At 33.3% G+C, this 21,914-nt stretch overlaps 1 protein-coding gene across 4 annotated transcripts in view; it reads right to left on the bottom strand.

Annotated features, from left to right (window-relative positions):
* The window catches only part of LOC126749096 (rho guanine nucleotide exchange factor 17), a 344,657-nt gene that overhangs the window by 93,201 nt on the left and 229,542 nt on the right, over nucleotides 1–21,914 (bottom strand). For all 4 annotated transcript variants that reach the window (XM_050458724.1, XM_050458723.1, XM_050458727.1 and 1 more), the window contains one exon: nucleotides 6,656–6,772. In XM_050458724.1, coding sequence (XP_050314681.1) covers nucleotides 6,656–6,772 — 117 coding nt within the window. The remainder of the gene's footprint in view (nucleotides 1–6,655; nucleotides 6,773–21,914) is intronic.

Raw genomic sequence — 21,914 nt, 5'->3', positions numbered from 1 at the left:
AAAGGCTATTTTACATCTAAGTTGTAATTATTAAAAAATAAATTATTGCAAATTTATTATTATTAATTAAATTTAAAATTTATTTCTGCTACTCGTGTACACTTTTTAAATCTGTTTTAGTATCCATATGCTTTAGTGCGAGATAAAGTTGCAATGCATAGCGGCAACAGAGAAACTGTTTCCTTCCTTAACCCGTAGCTACTACTGATGGGTCCTGAGGACCCATCCTACACACATCGGAAAAGTCTAAGGATATTTTTATAAAGTAATAAAATTATAAAAAAAATTTTTTTGGTGATCAATTTAAATCAAATTTGAAGATTGGCTCATCCTGTAGATTTCTGTGAGACAAACAGAATCTTAACACTGATAACAAATATTTTAGGAATTTTTTCACAAAACGGAAAAAAACATGGTTTTTATATTGCAATAAATATTCTGGTAGTGTCGATTTCGTTCATGGTATAGAGTTACTGCTTTGCAGAGTGAATAAATAAATTGTGTTTTATCATGGAACGACGTCATTTAACTTTGGACGAGATGAATAGAGCTGTAGGACTTCTTCAAGGAGGCATGCGGCAAATTGATGTAGCTGAGCGTCTAGAAGTCTCTCGGAGCGTTATAAGTCAATTGTGGCGGCGTTTTCGTGAAACTGGAAATCCAGCTGAACAACATCCAGGACGTGACCGCGCTACGACAGCTGCTCAAGATAGATTTTTAGTTTGAACTCCTAGAAGTAGTTATCCAGAATGAATAACAGAGCTGGATCAGGGCTTATTGGTGGGATCCCACATACCAGTAGGGCATACTCGCTGGGGGAGCACGCCACTGTCTTCCAGGCCGAAGTATTCGCTGTATTAAAATGCGGACAGAAAATCCTAAGCTGCGGACGCCGCAATACAGTCGTATCAATATGCTCGGACAGCAGAGCTGCCATTAAGGCTATCACGGCCGCAAAGGTAAGCTCCAAGCTTGTACTAGAGTGCATAAAAGTCCTGAAAAAACTGGTACAGGTTGGATGCAGGGTCTAGCTCGTCTGGATACCTAATGAGGAAGCGGACTCTCTTGCCAGACTAGGATCCGCGAATGTGCCGATGGGGCCGAAACACATGGTTGGTATCGCCAAATGCGTTGCGGTCACGTCAATGAAGGGTCTGCTGGACAAGTGGACCCACCGAAGATGGACTGAGTCCCCTGGTATGAGACAGGACAAAGCGCACATAGGTGGGCCCTCTGCCTGTCTCACCAAAAATCTACTACGCCTAAAAAGACGCGAAATTCGGCTAGTGACAGGTCTTTTAACCGGTCACTGGCACTTAAGAAGCCATCTCCATACTATCGGTATTGCGGACAACCCGGAATGCCGATGGTGCTGTGAGGAAGATGAAACCGTTGACCATGTAGTCGGGGAGTGCTCAGCACTCACGCGCGCCTGGTTCAAATACTTGGGTAACACTTTCAGTGTACCGAGCGACTTTAAGTCCTTCAAACCAGAGAGCCTTATCGGTTTCTCTAAGGCCGTTGGGCTCTGGTAACCCCCGGTGGGGCATGACGGGTCCATTAGGAGACCTATATGCACAACTGTCTTGGCAGCACACTGTTTCGTCAATTCAACTGCAAGAGCACACAATATTACCGTAGGCCGTGATACTATAAGAAATCGTCTCCATGAAGCCAACCTCCACAATCGAAGGCCACTTAGATGTCCACCTCTTTCCAGAGGCAATCGCGCTGCAAGATTAGAATGGTGCCAAGAATATCAAAACTGGAATGAACATGATTGGGCTACAGTTTTATTCACCGACGAATCCAGATTTGGATTTCATCCCGATTCACGTCGAGTGACGGTATGGAGACGATCTGGAAATGCAGAACGGTTAAGACATGTCCAGGAAGTGTATACATACAGAGGGGGTACAATTATGGTATGGGCTGGAATAATGATGGGCGGTAGAACCGACCTCGTTTTTCAGATTGCTTCCTTACAGCTCAGCAGTACATCGATACCATTCTTTAACCTGTTGTTTGTCCGTTTGCTGGCCCTGTTGGCAGAAACTTCCACCTAATGCATGATAATGTGCGTCCACATATCGCACGCGTAGTGTGAGACTGGTTGGAGAACGAGGGGATTGATGTATTGCCATGGCCAGCACAATCTCCTGACCTTAATCCAATTGAGCATGTATGGGATATGCTCCAACGAAGAATGACTCCACAGATGGGTGACATTTACACTGCCTTTCGTTTCCGGGAGCGACTGATAGCGGAATGGGCAAACTTACCCCAACAAAACATCGACAACGTTATTTTGTCTATGAACAATAGATGTCGAGCCGTCACAAACCAGCGTGGAGGTCATACTTTGTACTAATTTGCGTTTTTTATAAAGATTTTTTTTTTGTATCTAATTTAAAAAACATTTTTTTTTTCATTATACAAAACAATAAATTTATTATATACTATAATTCGGCTATTATTTATCCAGAACAATTCAAAAAAAAATAAGGTCAATTTATAAAAATATCCCTAGACTTTTCCGATGTGATGATTTTTAAATAGGGTATATTTTTTAAGTTTGTCAACATTGGATACTCGCTGTCTCGGTACTCCTCCGCAATACCATACGCGTGATTTCGCCGGCATAGATTCATACTTCAGCATTCGTTCGTGTCGGCGAGGTTCGAAGGCAGTGTTTACTTTAGTTTACTTTACTTATCAGTAGTAAATACGCGACAAGTTAATAACTGCTTATTGGTTTGAAAGTATCTATTTCGTTGTTATTTTTTGCAAGGTATTTATCTATTTCACAAGAATAGGTACTAGTGGCCATAAGATATAAGTTAATAGATATAAAATGTATTTTTTTACTATCTTTCAGTAAATGCAACGCAATGGCGTCCAGTTCTAGGGCATTGTCAGAAGATGCGCTAAGAAATATTTTAGAGTCTGAAGACTTTTGGGAAAGTATAGAAGACTTAAACCAAACGGGCTCGAGCAAGAAAAGTGTATCCGTTGGTGTTCCAAACAGAGAAGCTGTGTTAGAGGAACTAGAAAGAATGGCTGAAGAGAGTGACGAGAATGAAGAGGACAATGCAATACTGAGCGACCACAATTCCAAAACAGAGCAAGAAAACTCCGATTCGGAAGAAGAAGAGTTGCCCATCAGGAACAGTTGGTATGGGAAAGACAATACAGCAGGTATTAGAGGTAGGTCCCCTGCTCATAATTTAGTTACTATCTTGCCTGATCTTATTGGCCTTGCTCGTAATAATCCTCCACGTAAGCCTGTAGATGCTTGAGTCTACTAATTGCTAATGAGATGATACAAAAGTTAGTTGATTTTACCAATTTGAAGATAACCTCCACCAGAGAAAACTATAAAAAGTCTAAAAGGTTTGCTCAGTCACAAACTAAATTTTGGCCTTCGTTTACTGAAAATACCAACATATGTGAAATCAAGGCGTTTTTTGGGTTGTTGTATCTTCAGTCCATCTTTAAATCTAATCATGAAGACGTTCGTTCTATATGGGCAACAGATGGGACAGGAAGACCTATTTTTCGTGCTACTATGAGTCTGGCCAGATTTTCGTTTTTATTGAGCTGCCTCAGATTTGACAATGTAGAAACCCGAAAAGAAAGAGTAAAAACTGATAAGTTGGCCGCTATGTCGGAATTATTTGATGAGTTTGTAGCTAGATCAAAGTCATGTTATTCACCGGGAATTTACCTAACTGTAGACGAAATGCTTGTACCGTTTCGAGGACGCTAAAACCGTTCCGAAATAAAAGTTGATGGTGCAAAAAAGCCTACATTATCAAATCCAATAAGAGTGGTTCTTAGGCTTGTGGAGTATGTTAAAGGCACCAACAGGCACATCACCGGGGACAACTGGTACAGTTCAGTGGAACTCGTCGACGAACTCAAGAAAAACAATTTGACGTACGTGGGAACCTTACGAAAAAATTAAAAATCTGTACCACCTGAATTTTTATCGAACCGAAAACGTGCAATTCATTCATCAAAATTTGAATTTACTTCTTCAACCACTATAGTGAGCTATGTGCCAAAAAAAAGTAAAAGCGTTATATTACTTTCCAGCATGCATCATGATAATTCTGTCAACGAAACAATCAAAAAGCCGGAGATAATTCATTTTTATAATGAAACAAAATCTGGAGTTGACGTATTAGATGCGAAATGTGCATTGTATTCAGTATCCAGAAGAACTAACCGTTGGCCAATGGCAATTTTTTTTGCTATATTGAACATTGCAGGTGTAAATTCTCGAGTATTGTACCAATTTGCATCAAAAGGTAAAGAAATAAAACGATACTCAATTATCAAAACTCTTGGGAAGCAATTAATAGATGAACATTTGCGACTTCGAATGGCCAACAAGAAGGTGCACTCAAATGTATGCTGATCATGGCTGAACTTTTGGGGGTTGCGAATCCAATTTCTGAGCAGCCTCAAGTACCTCCTGAAAAAAGTAAAAGAAAAAGGTGTGCCATATGCCCCACCAACAAGGATAGGAAAACTGCTATCCAGTGTGACATATGTAAGTTGCCCATTTGCAATCAATGCTGCAAGAAATTGTGCCCTAAGTGTTCTGAAAAATTATTTTAGGTTTTTTCGGTTTATGTACTGTAATATACCCAAGTAATTTTAAATTTTTGAATAAAAGTTTTTTTTATTGATTTTATGGCAATTTTATTATTATGGGTCCTAAGGACCCATCAGTAGTACATATGTAATAAAAATGTGTTGGTAGTAGTTCAGGGTTAATGGAAAAAACTGCTAAAGAAAAAAGTCAAGAAAAAACAGTTTAAAAAAATTGTATTTAATCTTTGGGCTAGATTCAAATGAATGGTTAAATTTACAAAAGTATATAGTATCCTCACTGTAATTTTAGGATCCAGTATACTTAAAATGTAGTGTTTTGTATAAGATTTTTAGTTTTTAGTATAAGCATTTATTTTTGTTAATTTTCATCTAATCTCTAAATATGAGGCATACAAATTAATAAATATTACATTCAGGATGCCAAGTGTTTTTTATATGTAAAACTTGCGTTTTTTACACGCATAAGATATAGACAGCTAGATGGTTTGCAGTAATGTAGAAGTTTATTTAAAAAAATATACCTCCACTTTTCTGACTACATAATTCCTTTTTATCAAAAGATGTTGGTAAACAAATAAAGAAATGGGGTTTTCATAGTAAGTTTTTATAATAATATATCATAATATGTATAAATTAAAAAAAAAACAATAATAAAGGACATTGAATGTGGCAGCCATTAAACTGATTTTACGTACATAAGTCTTATCTTTAAATTAAATATTATCTTGGTATTAACTATCCTAAATTTCTAACTTTATAAAACTAAACCCAAAAATCCCGAACAATAAAATTTTAAATACAAATAAATTTTAAGGCTAGACCTGTGCAACTTTTTACGCTTGAGTGGCTGTGACTGAGGTCAGACGTCTAACAAAATAGTACGTGGGCGTATGTAGTCAAATTTTACAAATTAAATGTAACAAATTAAAAAAAAATAAAACATTTATTTATTTAATGAAATAATTATCGCTTAGAATATTACTTTATGACTTTTTCCATAAAATTTTGCGATTTAAACAGATATGCCATGTGACAATACAAGCAACACCGGCACACGGACTATTCGCGGCACATCAAAGATTCTAATAGATCTCTGAACTGGACTTTACTTAAGTAATACAAGAAAACCTTATTAAAATTGAAAAATAAAATGAAATACTCGAAAATTCAATCTCAGAATTTTACATTAACAGTCAGTTGACATATTTTGCTTAAAATGATTGCCTGCAAGTTTTTTAATTTTAAATTTTAATCTTCAATTCAATTAAATCTCAAATTAATCAATTCAATTTCAAATTAAAGTTTTTTTTGGGATTTAAGAAACGCTCTCTGTTTATTTGAATTAATCTCATAGATTTTATTAGAATTTTAGATATACAGTAAAATTTTATTTATATATAACAACTCACTCTAAGTATTTAAAAATCTGACATATTTTTTACAAATTGGATAATATGCGTCAAGTCGTGGAAAAACTAAATTGCTGAGGCAGAATCTACGATGGCGTTTGTAAAAATTGGTTTAATCCGTGAAAAGTCAAATGTATGGTAATCAGAATCATAACGAGGTTGTTTTGTTTAAGTACTGAACTTCTTTTAGTACAAATATATAATTCTAAATAAACCTTAAAAGACTTTTGATGTTCACCTTAAATCAACGCTTCAAGGACTAGGTACGCGTACAAAGTTCAAGTTCAATAGTTAATGACTTCCAACCATTCTTGCATGGTCCCTAAGTTTAATAATTTAAGGTTAGCTATTTTAAATATTATCGCAGATTAATTAAAATATAACAATATTATAATTAATATGAAATTTATAGAAAAAATACAAATAGAAAATAACTCAATAAAGGTTTATCCAAATTCACAAAGATTCACAATTGGTAACTTTGGTATAAGGATAAAAATTCTATCATAGTTTAATGTATGATTTTATGAAATCTTACAAAATAATGTTATTAGTTTTCTAACTAAAAAAAATTTGTGTCAATTGTTACCGATAATAAAAACAAAATACTTAACAAAACTTACGTCAAGAAATCTGGCGAATTGCGGCCTCGAAGACTGAACGGTTTTCAATATGTCTCTAGATCGTTTCCAATTATTAACGTAATTTACATAATTTTCTATTACTTCTGGAACTGTGAGCTAAAAATAAAAATACAAATGTTTGATCATATATTCGTTACCTGTTTCTAATTAATTAGATAATCTATTCTATTTGCGGCTTAATATTAATACTCAATATTTCGAATAAATTCTATTTATTAAAAATTCTTAGTTTCTAAGCATATCTTAATAATGTTAAATTCGTCAAAACTAATTAAAAACCACTTTTAAAAAAATACATCTGAATAACCTTAGTAAAATTTAAACTGCTATTTAAAAATATGGACACGGGCATAATTTATTCACAAAGAAATTCTTATACAACTGTATGAAATAATAAATAGTTTTAATCTAGATAGTAAACGATTTAATAGAAAAAAGTATAAAATTAGAAAACTCTCTGCAACGTAAATATCATATATTCGCTGTACATTTTTATCATACCTAATGTGATTTTTATTTGTCCAACTAGTAAACTGGCTAATTTAAAATCACATTTAGAAAACACCGGTTCAGGTGTAATTTGTTTGTAGAGTTTGTATTTTTTGCCAATGTCAAGAAAAAAACTAAAAAAAGGAAAAAAAAACATACAAACAACAACACACTTACAAGCAAATTACACCTAAACAGGTTTAGTAAAGAAAATAAAAATAAATAAAAAGACGAAAAATAAGATTTTGAAAGGCTGCCGCTTTGCTATGGGTAGCAGTAATGACTTATTTGACTTAATGACCGAATATTCCAGGACCATAAAGTAGCTTTCAAACGATATATCGCATGACCCTCCTTTCTATTTAATTTTTTTTTATTTATTGCGTCCCGCCGCCATTTTGAATTTTTGCTAAATGAGCTAGGAACCAAAAAGTAGTATTTAGGTTGCTAATGATGCCAAATTTCAATTTTTTATATAAACGCATTCAAAAGATAAGAGGGGGAGGAGGGACAATTAGGAGCCGCACTGTATGTAATTAGTTGTATTTGTTATAATTAAATGTATGATTGATACTGATCACTATCCTATACCTGAAACATGAAAATAAAGAAAATAGATAAAAACCAATTAAATAAAATTTTAAGCAAGGGAGGCTGTAGAGATATCTATATAGAATTTTTGCACTATTTCCGCAAAGTAGTAACTAAAATATGCTTTATGGATAGCCCTCTGACCTTTGTTTGAATTTTCTTAAACTATAAATTACAGCTATACAGTGATATTGCCTAGTTAGCTCTGGTGAGAAATGCAATTAATTCTTCACTCCTCTTAAATGATCTGTAATACTGCTTTACACTTTTAGGGTTTAATTAAGCTTAATTAATTCATACAGTTTGCCCATAAAGCACAAGCTTTTAATTTTAACATTTATCTTAATCAAACTCAAAAATGTCTAGTCAATCTCAGATAAAGGTGTTATTAGCTATACCTATTCACAGAACTCAATAGAGAATTTCTAGCAAAGATAAGTTAAAACAATCTTCTATTGCGCTAAGAAAGTGCCTAGAATTTCTAGAGATGATTATGAAAAAAGATTATTGCAACAATAATTAAATGAATAAATTTTTGGTACAATCACTTATTGGGTAAAATAGAAGTCAGAGGTAACGATCAAGCTTTTAGTAGTCTAAGGTATCAGGAGCGTAATGATTAAACTTTTCTCTATTTCATGCCAAATAACTACAAATGACTATAGTTAGAATGGCATTTATGCAGTGGAAATAGTACCAGTAACGATGATGTTGCGAAATAACACAAAATACTGCTCAGGCTCAACCTAAGCAACATGCTGCTACTATATAACTACTTTCAAAATGAATTACTAAATTTAAAATGCTGGGGTGCTATTTGGGGTCAATTGGCAGATTAAATTTCTTCGCATGTTACAATCGGCTGTCAACTTTGGCACATAGTACAATATTTCAGTGCTAGTGGTTAAAACTAAGAGGATCTTTCGTTTAAAAAAATCTAACAGGGTCTTATAGGCCTAGAACTATGCTTCTCTTGAAACTGGCAAAAGTGATACCAATGATGTTCTGAAAGTAGTGATGTTGCTAAGAGGACACGTCGTCTTTGCATATTTACCTAAACTAGCTAAAAAATTACACTAAGTCTATTTTTGTATTATTCCTCTTAGTCTGTGATTTTATTACTTTTATCCAGTTAGTGTAATTATGGCATAGTTTACAAACATACATCCTAAGCCCAGATTATGTTTGAGCTGCAAAACATTTTATATCATTAATAGAGGGCCTCGATTGGTAAGCAGAATATCTGTTTAATTATTTTGCTATGCAGATATATATGCTCAAATAAACATTATAATTGCAGTTACTTACAAAATTTCTTATCAATTTCTAAATAAATGTTGTTGAAACAAAAACAAAGAGGTAAATATTTAATATTTGTGTGCATAACTTAAATGGATTCAATTCAAGCTCTTCTAATATTTGGGATTTCCTTTATAATTTTTAGGTATGCATTAAACAATTAAATATAGTCAGCAAAAAGCAGTAAACAAACTTAAGTTTTACTGTTTTGATGGAGTATAAAGCTCCAAGAACAGTTAGCTCCTTTTGTCATAATTTAATCCATGTTATTTACTTTAGTAATGGAATTGAAAGGTGAAATAAGTGGCTTAAAAAGTGAAGTATCAACTATGAAGCAATCCCTTGAATTTTTTAACTCTTTATATGAAAAACAAAAACAAGCAAATAAAGTTATGGGGGAGATGATGGAGGAAATAAAAAAAGAGAATACCAAACTTTATACTGACTTAACGTTGTTGCAAAATAAGTGTTCTGATATGGAAAACAAAAAATGCGAAAAGTCCCTTTTAATTAATGGCGCATTTGAAATTGGAGATAATCGTGATGTTATCAAGTCCAGAGTTTTCGGAGAGTATTGTAAAGGACTTAAGACCTATCATACCCAAAAAAAAAACCACCACTAGCAAGTGTAACTTTTAAATCCAAGGCTGTAATGCAGGATTTATATAAAATTCGAAGAGAAAAGGGGGATTTAAATACACCTGGAATCAATAAAAAATGAAGCATATTTTTGTTAATAAAGAACTTAATAAAAACACGTACGAGTTGCTTAAAGAGGCCAAGCAACTTTGTCAAAAGGGCTATAAATATGTATGGAGCCGGAGTAACTTGGTGTTCGAGCACGGATGGAGATCAGGCGATTAAAATAAAGGATAAGTCCTCATGTGAAAACAAACTGGAAAGTGCTAACAGAGGTTAGAAATAAAAATCAGTGTAATGCTGCAAATATTTTCAGCAAAATGGCAGGTAACACTAAAAATTGGGAATCTAAATGTAAGATCATTGGTTGTTCATTTTCCTTATGTATGTGATGTCATACTTAATCATAATTTTGATATATTTTGTATAACTGAGACTTGGTTAGGGCCTGACATACCTACTTATCTTTATAATATAAAAAATTATAAAATGTTTCGTAAAGATTGTATTAATATGGTGGGAGGTGTAGCGATTTACATTAGCAATGAGTATGTCTCTGATGTTTATAACCTCATAAATACGGATCAGGGTCCTATGGAATACTTGTTAACGTGTATAAAAGCTAAAAAATTCCACGTTCTCATTGCAGTGGTTTATCGCCCTCCCAAAACATCTGTATCTTGCGCAGTTCCACTTCATTTTATTAAAGGTTACTCCGGTTTTTGATCATGTTTTTGTAACAGGTGACGTGAATGGCAATCTCCTAAACTCCGGTAATCCTGTAAGCGATTGTTTTTACTCCTATAATTTAAACGAAGTAATTAATGAACCAACAAGGATTACTGAAACAACAGCCACTTTACTGGATCCAATACTGTTTAGCGATTCATCTCTCGTTATTAGTCATGCTGTTATAAATATAGACATAATTTCAGATCATAGCCTTTAGATGTTTTAAATAATTTAACACAAATATTTTTTATACAGATATGCAAAACGTAGATTGGAACAACTTATATCAGATTCAGGACATTAATGATAAAATTACCTTTTTAACTGAAAAGTTAATCAATATTTTTAATTTTCACACGCCTGTACGAACTGTAAGACTCAGCTGACTGCCAGCTCCTTGGCTTACGATACTTTAAAACCTATTTTAAAACAGCATGATATTGCTTTTAATAAATTTAAACGAAACAAAACCACAACTAATTGGAATAGCTATAAAGAGCTTCGGAACTTTGCCCTAGCATCCGTAAGGCGAGCAAAAGCTGCTTACCTGAAATACGTCTCTAATCGGTATACCATAACTATATGGAAACGTTTAAAGATAGGAATTGCCTGTAGAGCTGCAAGATCCTGACAAGATAAATGACTATTTTTAATCAATATTTAAACAAAATGGAGCTATTGATCCGGGTCTCATAGATTTTTTTGAGTCAAATAGACGTGATTCTACTGCCTTTGACTTCTCGTTACCTACTCAGGCAGAGATACGCAGAGGCATTGACCAGTTAAAGTCAAAAGTCGGGTATTGATGACATGACACTTTTTATGGTAAATGTTAACATCCCTATTCTATTGGATCATTTTACTCATATAATTAATGTATACCTTGAGGAGAGATGTTTTCCCCCAACTTGGAAGACTGCTGTTATCTTTCTTTTACCTAAAGTAACTTTACGATCTCCAATTACCGATTTAAGACCTGTGAGTTCTCTGGTTTGAGTAAGCTTCTTAAGAGACAAATGTTTTCTTTTATTGATAGTGCTGGTTTGCTGCCTTTCACTCAGTCAGGTTTTAGGCCCGGTTTTAGTACGACAAGCACTTTAATGAATTTAAATGATTCAGTAATTTCAGCCATGAATAAAAAGCTGGCTACTATACTAGTCTTACTTGATTATTCAAAAGCGTTCGTTTGTGATGATCATAATAATTATGTGTGCTAAATTAAAGTATTTTGGATTTTCGGATAGAGTGGTTTGCTTTTTTAAATCATATTTATGTGGTAGGCAGCAGGTTGTACGTACATAGGTAGGAATATCAACAATGGGCACTGTAAAATCTGGAGTCCCAAAGGGGTCCATTGGGGGATCTCTGTTATTTCTATTATACACCTTTGATATGAATAAAACAACTAGATACTCTCAAATACAGTCTTATGCCGATGACACACAAGTGTTATATACCTTTAATCCCAAACATTATAATGATGCAGAAAACCAAAATAAACAGTGACTTATTCAACATTTGTCATTATAGTAGAAAGCATGGACTACTGAACTGATATTTTGATAATTTATTCTCTTTACATCAAGCCTAAACTTAGAGTTTCTCAGGGGATACATTCATCTTGAGATAGAGGATCAGTAGCTTGCCTACTCGAACACAGCTGAAAATGTGGGAATCGTATATGACACAAGGTTTAGGTTTGAGGATCATATTTCAACACTGAGTAAAAGGACGTATGTAAGTTTAAAAGTTTTATACGCAAATAAACATATTTTGAACTTTAAAGTGCGTAAAAAATTACGTGAAACATATGTTTTATTAAAATTGACTTACGGTTTAACTCTCTTTAACCCATGTCTTACTCAAGTTGAAAAAATGAGGCTTCAAAGGACGCAAAATAACTGCTGTCGATTTATTGATGGACTCAAGAAATTTGACCACACTTCATCAAAGATACAACAATTAAATTGACTGAATTTCGAGAATTTGTTTAAGTATCTTCTTTTAATGTTTATTTATAAAATTTTAGATACAAACTTGCCTTTATATTTAAGTGTGTTTTGAGAGTGCTCTTTGAGGGTTAGAGATAAGTTAATTATGCCACAATATACTACTGCATTATATCAGAGAAATTTTTCGTTCATAGCTGTGATCAATTTTATAATTATTTTCATATTTCTAATTCGATCTCAATTTTCCGAAAAAATATATAGGATGTGTTATTGTTTCATCAAAATGTATAGCAAGTTTTTTTTTCCAATTAGACTAAGATTACAGTTTTACATTGCTGATAATAAAATTCATTATTCAACTTATTCAAGTGTATTGTGGTAATAATTATATGTATAGGATATATTAGTATTTTTTTTTATATACATTTAATGAATGCATATATAATTTAAGGGTTCATTTAAGAGTAGCGGTTTAGTGACTAAACAAGCTAGAATTCGCCCTTTAAGACTTAATAATGTTATTATTCTTAATAAAGACATAATTTATTTATTTATTACAGTAAGAAGTAGTATAAAATTATTACAGTAAACTGTATAGCTGTATCCAATCAAATAGTATTGGAAATCGGCTCAGAAGAGTCGAAAGGGTATTCTGCAGCAATCTGTTTGATTTGAAGCCAGACAATGATAATAATAATAATAATAATAATAAAGCGCCTTTATTTAGCAAATACATAGTTTTACATAGTTTTGCCTTCGAAGGTGAAGATTAGCTAAAAGCTACTCTTAAACTCTTAACCTTCTTAAATTACACAAAAAAAAAAAACAAAATAAACAAACATAAATCAGTAGAAAATAAAACAATATTCATTAACAGAAATAAGAAAATCTTTTGATTTACCTAAATGATTCCTGTAGAAACAGGTTCTTGAAATGTTTTTTTTAAAAACATACAGGCCATTGCTAAAATCAGGCCTAAAGACGTTCACAAATTTGACTGCGTTGTCAGTGAATGATCGTTCAAAGAGAGCCATTGAGTGATGGGGCATAGTCAGAGTGTTTTGCCTAATAATTCGAGCATGTACATGATTTCTAGGTAAGTTTCTCAAATAAATATATCGGAGCTTTGGACTTATAAAGGCGATATACTAGGGTGCAGTACAAAAACTTATATAGATAAGGTATTTTTAACCACCCCAAATCATACATGCCTTGGGACACATGATCAAACTTTCCTAGGTCAAAGATAAGTCTACAGCAGGTATTTTGCACACGTTGTAACCTTATTGTTAACTTAATGATGATGGTGATCATCAAAAAAGACGCTTCACAGAAAAGTATAAGTCGATGATATATATGAATAATCAAGCACAAAATCAGTTCAAGATGGCGAAACATAAAACATTTGATCGTATTGTCATTTCTCGATATCGAGTAAATTAAAGCTACAAATAAAGGTACATGAGCATAATTGACCTTCTACTGGTTATTGATTGGAAATACACCGGTTTATTAAAGCTGTTCACGTAGAAAGTAACTCTAAGAGAGTGCTTTTATTGCAAATATTAGAGCATATATGCAATACCCACAATTTATATAGAACTGAAAAAATTTCTACCATTACTAGTTAATACATCCAAAACTTAAATGAAGCTTTTAAACACTTTACTCGTCACCTTTTAATCTGTCGATTAAAAGGGCATATTGAGCAAATACCATACAGATGCAACAGAATTAAAAAAATTAAAAAAGCAGCCTTGGATATCCAATGAGATTATAAAATCCGTACAAATGCAACAACTGTATAAAAATTACCTGCGATCTCCCGACAACATAAAACTCCCGAAAATAAGTCGTATAAAAATTGTATGAAATTTTTTAAAAATAAAATAAACGCGAATCATAAAGATTTAAAACAACTTTGGAAAACTTAATTTATACACTTGAAGAAAGAAATAATGTCAAACTCAGATAAAATCAAACACAACAACCAGGAAGCAACCAACCAAAAAAAAAAATTGCAAAGAAGGAAATACAGTCACGGCTATAAAAAATCTACGAGAACTTCAAATTAAAAATAAATCAAGTTAAATATAAATTCTATATTTTTTTATATCACCGACGAAATTAAGATTGCTAATATTATTGACCTGTTAGAAGAAAAAAGCAACAGGACTTGATTATATAACTACAAATTAAAGAGTATACGAAAACCAGATTAACATTTTTAATAAAAAAATATTTTAAACTAAACCAGATTGACTTTAGAAGAGATTAATAAAAACTACTATACAAAATAGGCGATAAACATGAAATGACTAGTTATACTACACTCATACCTAATTTAAAAGTGGTTGAAACAATAATTAAAAGAGGATACTGATCTTATAAAAACTGCGAACTTATTTCCAAAAACCAATTTATATTTTTGGATTCCGAGTTAATTCTTTATGTACGGATGACGCAGTTTTTTATTTCACATTTATATAAAACCTAAACAAAATAAAAGAGATATTGGCATCTTTTGAGACTGGGAAAAAGCCTTTGATACCGCCGACCATTATAATTTAATCGATTGTCTCAATAATTTTGGAATTAAAGGCTGCTTTTAAAACCCTATAAGTTTTACATTCTTGATATATAACAAACGGTGGAGATTCAAAAATATCAGAGCAGTTACAGAATTTTAAAGTGTGGTGTTCCGCAGGGCACATTATTAGATCCACCAATATTCACACTATATCACGTTAACTGCCACGTGAATGAAGTGTGTCTCACAGGTAGCATATTAGTTTATGCTACGTGAATCAGCCGTCATTCACAGGAAAACTATTGTAATTATGCCTGTAGCTCGCCGGTGATTCTCAGTAGCCATATAAATCAATGGTAATTTAAAAAGCGTGGCCTGGCGTATAAAATGTAATGATTAGCACACGAAATTTTTGTATAAATGGCGTTAAATGCAAGGTTTTTTAATTTTTGTCGAACAAAAACAAAATTTATTTTTGAAGATATTTTTATTAGGAAAAATTAAAGACATTTTAGAAGCTCAAAGTACAGATTAGGTATACAAGGTACACAGTTTTTAAATGCATAAAAATAATTATACTTTTAAGCAGACATGACACTCGGTGAAACAAGTCACGCAGTAGTACTTATCGCACTGAATGCACTTCCATCTAGTTTGTGCAGAATTGTTACCTGCCACAGACCTGCCCTTTTTTGGGATATTTAGGAATAACAAAAGCAGTATCGTCGCCGGTACCGACGTCTTCCAAAATATGTTTCACTCGATTTGCGTTTATTTGTGAATCTCTTCCCTCATTTTGGTTTTCTTGGGAAAGATGTAAAAGGGATGTAGCAACCTTTTCTCTAAATGCTATTATTGTCATTTTTTGTCCAGTTACTACCCCAAAACAATATGTACGCATTAACCATAGCCGCTCCCAAAAGCAATTCCACTGTAATTTTTCGGTACCGTTTAATTCCCTTTCTCAAAGCTGAGGAATATGCTTTGATTTGGTTCGATAAATCGATAAAAGCTTTACATGTATTATAGTCAGCAACGACATCTGGCTTCTCTATATCCTCATTACGCCGTGTTAGTACTTTGATCATTTGACCAGTATGCTTGGCAGATAAAGTAAGGACATCCCGTTTGTCTTGCCATTTTGTAATTACAACTCCTGTATTAGTCTCTTGACTATATGCTTCGCCTTTCTTTAGCTTTTTTTTTATAAGATCTTTTGGATTATTTTTCGATTTTTTCTAAGCGTATTGTGAGCCAGCTCCATATTTTTCTAGTAGTTATCTACGTAAATGCACCGCCCACAGTCCAAAAGTGGTTCATACCAAAGGTTGATAACAACGTTAGTTGGCACGCTTGATCCATCTATTTTTTCCTTGCCACAATATATTTTCAGATATCCTCCTTCAAGACATAACTTGTATAACTTCACGCCGAACCTATGCCGTTTATTCTTGATGTACTGCATGAAAGCCAGCCTTCCACGAAAAGGAACAAGCGTTTCGTCAACGCATATTTGCTCTTTGGGAATATAGAACTTTTGAAAATTCCCTTTCAGCTGGTCCAAAAGGGGTCCAAGTTTGTATAATCTGTTAGAACTATCAGCATTTTCATTATCTTGAAAATGCCAATTTGCCAACAACAACTCAAACCTATTGCGTGGCATCACATTTGAAATTTGGTTTACATAAATTTTCTTTTTGGACCAATAGTCTGCCAATTTAGGTGCACGAAGTAAGCCCATCCAAATTTGAAGACCGATAAAAGTTATAATCTCCTCAGGATTAGTATCTTTCCATTTATTTATACGGGACCATTTTGAAAGTGTTGATTCTTTCTTCTGCGCAGCGAAACGATTAGTTTCCGTCACAATGTTACTTACAACATTGTCATCCACCATCAGCTTGAAAAAAAAAACAGGAGGCTTATCAATGTGTTGAAATAAGTGATTTACAATACCACATTCAGGAATATCAACTGGAAAGTTCTTTAGATATTGTCCAGTCACTTCTTGCCACATCAATCTTGGAACAAGTTCCTCATCATCTGAACTATCTAACTGAAACTGCTGAATAACTGCCTCTATGGTCTCCGAAATTGCGTCATTTTTATTTACGTTTTGGAAAAGTGGTGGATCATCAGCTCTGTTAAGAAGTTGCATACTGGAACCTTCTCCACCAACATCTGGAAATCCTAATGAAGTGCGCATGATTATTGTTTTCTTCTTTTTTACTAATGGCTCGTTGCTATTTTCCGAACTATATTAAGATGATAAAGGCGAACTATCAGGTTCATATTCATCTGATGATTCTCCGAAAGTATCGGGTTCTTCATCAGAAAATATCTCGTTCATCAACTTTTGAAGACGCTGCTGTTCTTTATTATAACTATCCATCTTTTCAAAAAAAAATCTAAAATTAGCTTGGAAAACAAGATTTGTGATAAAATCTTACCTTAGTCGATAATAAAGACCGCTAATAAACAAATATCAAAACACACACCTTTTCAAAACATAAGTTTTTAGTTCTTTACTGTTTAACTGATCACACATAAATGACGATAAACAACAAGAATAGGCTAGTTTTGTTTTGTTTTCAATTTTCGTCAGCCAGGCCTTAAGAGCCGTTCAGCGGAAAAGTGGTCTAACTCCCTTAAAGTAGGAATTTAGAAAATTGATATTTTGCATCTGGATGAATTAAAAAATCACAGTAACATATTCTTTACTTTTTTGTACATTTTTATAATAACCCTGTACTAAAATTTCATATGGTAAACATTTTTACTGATTGCGCCCATTAATTACATTTTTGCCTTCCAGTAAGTTTTTTTCAAAAACATAGCGGAAAAGTGGTATAATTGGAGAGTTATATCACTTTTCCTCGTAAAAGTTAACCAAATTTCACAAAACTGATGAACCAAAGAAAAATAATAGCTGTAGTATGTTTACTATGATATCTATTACTGATAAAAGTGTTCAAAAAATATAGAGCTTGAAGAGCAAAACATTACTACTACTTATCTAACATACTAAACTTACAGTAAGGAGAGTAGGAACAAGTTATTAAACAAATTAATCTTCATCAGAATCGGATAATGGACCACTGTTAACAGCATCTTCTTTTGTCAGGAAGTCCAGGAAGAACTGATGCTGAATCGGGGGAATCCACTGAAGAAGTTCTATCATATCTTTTTTCTGAGCTACAGTAACTGATCTACACACTACGTACCATAACACAAAAAAACCTGACTAAACAGGGTTCAGGAAACAGCGTGGTGCCTTGACTTATACCACTATTCCAGCGAACGAATCCATTATGTTGAGAGGAATAACGTTAGGAAGCTCTTATCTTAGCTAAGTTAAAATTTTGACTTATACCAGTTTTCGACTGAATATATTAGACCAGTAGAAACATAATTAATGGTATAACTCAAAAATTAAAAAATACTGACATATACCACTTTTTCTCTGAGCGGCTCTTATGAGACACACTTGATTCATGTTTAAAAACACAATTTTTGACAGGTATTGACAAGCAATTAATTGTGGGTCATCATTTTTATTATTTTGGAAGTGAAACAAATAAAAAATAGCTTTTGGCTCATGGGGTAAAAAAAATTGTATTGTGGCAGTTAACGTGAGTATATCAAGACCTCCTGGAACTTAACTATGAATACGGATATGTATCACTGTTTTTCATATGGGAAAGAATCGGGAGAAGAGGTCAAGCAAATCGCAGAAAGTAACTTACACTCAGTTAAAAATTTAGATACAAATTTATGTTTCAATAGAAACACAAACTTAAGGGGTTAAGCATATAAGATATATTGGTGTCAAAATCGATGAATACTTAAAATGGGATATTCATTAAAAAGTTTTAAGTAATATGCAAGAATTCCTGGTATTCGAAGACTGCAGAACTATCATGAATTAGGTGAATTTTAAAAAGCTACGTAAATGCACCGCCCACAGTCCAAAAGTGGTTCATACCAAAGGTTGATAACAACGTTAGTTGGCACGCTTGATCCATCTATTTTTTCCTTGCCACAATATATTTTCAGATATCCTCCTTCAAGACATAACTTGTATAACTTCACGCCGAACCTATGCCGTTTATTCTTGATGTACTGCATGAAAGCCAGCCTTCCACGAAAAGGAACAAGCGTTTCGTCAACGCATATTTGCTCTTTGGGAATATAGAACTTTTGAAAATTCCCTTTCAGCTGGTCCAAAAGGGGTCCAAGTTTGTATAATCTGTTAGAACTATCAGCATTTTCATTATCTTGAAAATGCCAATTTGCCAACAACAACTCAAACCTATTGCGTGGCATCACATTTGAAATTTGGTTTACATAAATTTTCTTTTTGGACCAATAGTCTGCCAATTTAGGTGCACGAAGTAAGCCCATCCAAATTTGAAGACCGATAAAAGTTATAATCTCCTCAGGATTAGTATCTTTCCATTTATTTATACGGGACCATTTTGAAAGTGTTGATTCTTTCTTCTGCGCAGCGAAACGATTAGTTTCCGTCACAATGTTACTTACAACATTGTCATCCACCATCAGCTTGAAAAAAAAAAACAGGAGGCTTATCAATGTGTTGAAATAAGTGATTTACAATACCACATTCAGGAATATCAACTGGAAAGTTCTTTAGATATTGTCCAGTCACTTCTTGCCACATCAATCTTGGAACAAGTTCCTCATCATCTGAACTATCTAACTGAAACTGCTGAATAACTGCCTCTATGGTCTCCGAAATTGCGTCATTTTTATTTACGTTTTGGAAAAGTGGTGGATCATCAGCTCTGTTAAGAAGTTGCATACTGGAACCTTCTCCACCAACATCTGGAAATCCTAATGAAGTGCGCATGATTATTGTTTTCTTCTTTTTTACTAATGGCTCGTTGCTATTTTCCGAACTATATTAAGATGATAAAGGCGAACTATCAGGTTCATATTCATCTGATGATTCTCCGAAAGTATCGGGTTCTTCATCAGAAAATATCTCGTTCATCAACTTTTGAAGACGCTGCTGTTCTTTATTATAACTATCCATCTTTTCAAAAAAAAATCTAAAATTAGCTTGGAAAACAAGATTTGTGATAAAATCTTACCTTAGTCGATAATAAAGACCGCTAATAAACAAATATCAAAACACACACCTTTTCAAAACATAAGTTTTTAGTTCTTTACTGTTTAACTGATCACACATAAATGACGATAAACAACAAGAATAGGCTAGTTTTGTTTTGTTTTCAATTTTCGTCAGCCAGGCCTTAAGAGCCGTTCAGCGAAAAAGTGGTCTAACTCCCTTAAAGTAGGAATTTAGAAAATTGATATTTTGCATCTGGATGAATTAAAAAATCACAGTAACATATTCTTTACTTTTTTGTACATTTTTATAATAACCCTGTACTAAAATTTCATATGGTAAACATTTTTACTGATTGCGCCCATTAATTACATTTTTGCCTTCCAGTAAGTTTTTTTCAAAAACATAGCGGAAAAGTGGTATAATTGGAGAGTTATATCACTTTTCCTCGTAAAAGTTAACCAAATTTCACAAAACTGATGAACCAAAGAAAAATAATAGCTGTAGTATGTTTACTATGATATCTATTACTGATAAAAGTGTTCAAAAAATATAGAGCTTGAAGAGCAAAACATTACTACTACTTATCTAACATACTAAACTTACAGTAAGGAGAGTAGGAACAAGTTATTAAACAAATTAATCTTCATCAGAATCGGATAATGGACCACTGTTAACAGCATCTTCTTTTGTCAGGAAGTCCAGGAAGAACTGATGCTGAATCGGGGGAATCCACTGAAGAAGTTCTATCATATCTTTTTTCTGAGCTACAGTAACTGATCTACACACTACGTACCATAACACAAAAAAACCTGACTAAACAGGGTTCAGGAAACAGCGTGGTGCCTTGACTTATACCACTATTCCAGCGAACGAATCCATTATGTTGAGAGGAATAACGTTAGGAAGCTCTTATCTTAGCTAAGTTAAAATTTTGACTTATACCAGTTTTCGACTGAATATATTAGACCAGTAGAAACATAATTAATGGTATAACTCAAAAATTAAAAAATACTGACATATACCACTTTTTCTCTGAGCGGCTCTTATGAGACACACTTGATTCATGTTTAAAAACACAATTTTTGACAGGTATTGACAAGCAATTAATTGTGGGTCATCATTTTTATTATTTTGGAAGTGAAACAAATAAAAAATAGCTTTTGGCTCATGGGGTAAAAAAAATTGTATTGTGGCAGTTAACGTGATATATCAAGACCTCCTGGAACTTAACTATGAATACGGATATGTATCACTGTTTTTCATATGGGAAAGAATCGGGAGAAGAGGTCAAGCAAATCGCAGAAAGTAACTTACACTCAGTTAAAAATTTAGATACAAATTTATGTTTCAATAGAAACACAATCTTAAGGGGTTAAGCATATAAGATATATTGGTGTCAAAATCGATGAATACTTAAAATGGGATATTCATTAAAAAGTTTTAAGTAATATGCAAGAATTCCTGGTATTCGAAGACTGCAGAACTATCATGAATTAGGTGAATTTTAAAAAGCTATTATTCACCTACAAGAGGTAAGAAAAGGATTTTGCGGTAAGTGGAAAGAAATATTACTATTGCCAATTTTGGATTGTTGAAGAAGCTCTTCGAAATTAAGGCATTTTCAGAGAAAAGAAAGCAATATTAGGGAAAGGGCCCTGGTTGACCTTGAATAAGGACTGCTAGACCATAATATTACCATTTGGACCCATTTTGTTAACCTTCTAAAATTTCGGTTTTTGCAGTAGTACCAATCCACTTGGTTTGCATCAATAGTGATTTAATGCGACCAAGTGGGTTGGTTGCTTTCTGCCTAAATAAAAATCTGTTAAATGCAAGAGAATTGTTGACGATACTGCGTTGGTTGGTAGTTTTCTGCGTTATGGAATCTTCACATAAACTTAAAATTATATT

The sequence above is a fragment of the Anthonomus grandis genome, chromosome 22 (assembly GCF_022605725.1).
Source record: "Anthonomus grandis grandis chromosome 22, icAntGran1.3, whole genome shotgun sequence".
Classification (NCBI taxonomy): Eukaryota; Metazoa; Arthropoda; class Insecta; order Coleoptera; family Curculionidae; genus Anthonomus; species Anthonomus grandis.
This window is presented reverse-complemented; position numbering and strand designations above follow the sequence as displayed.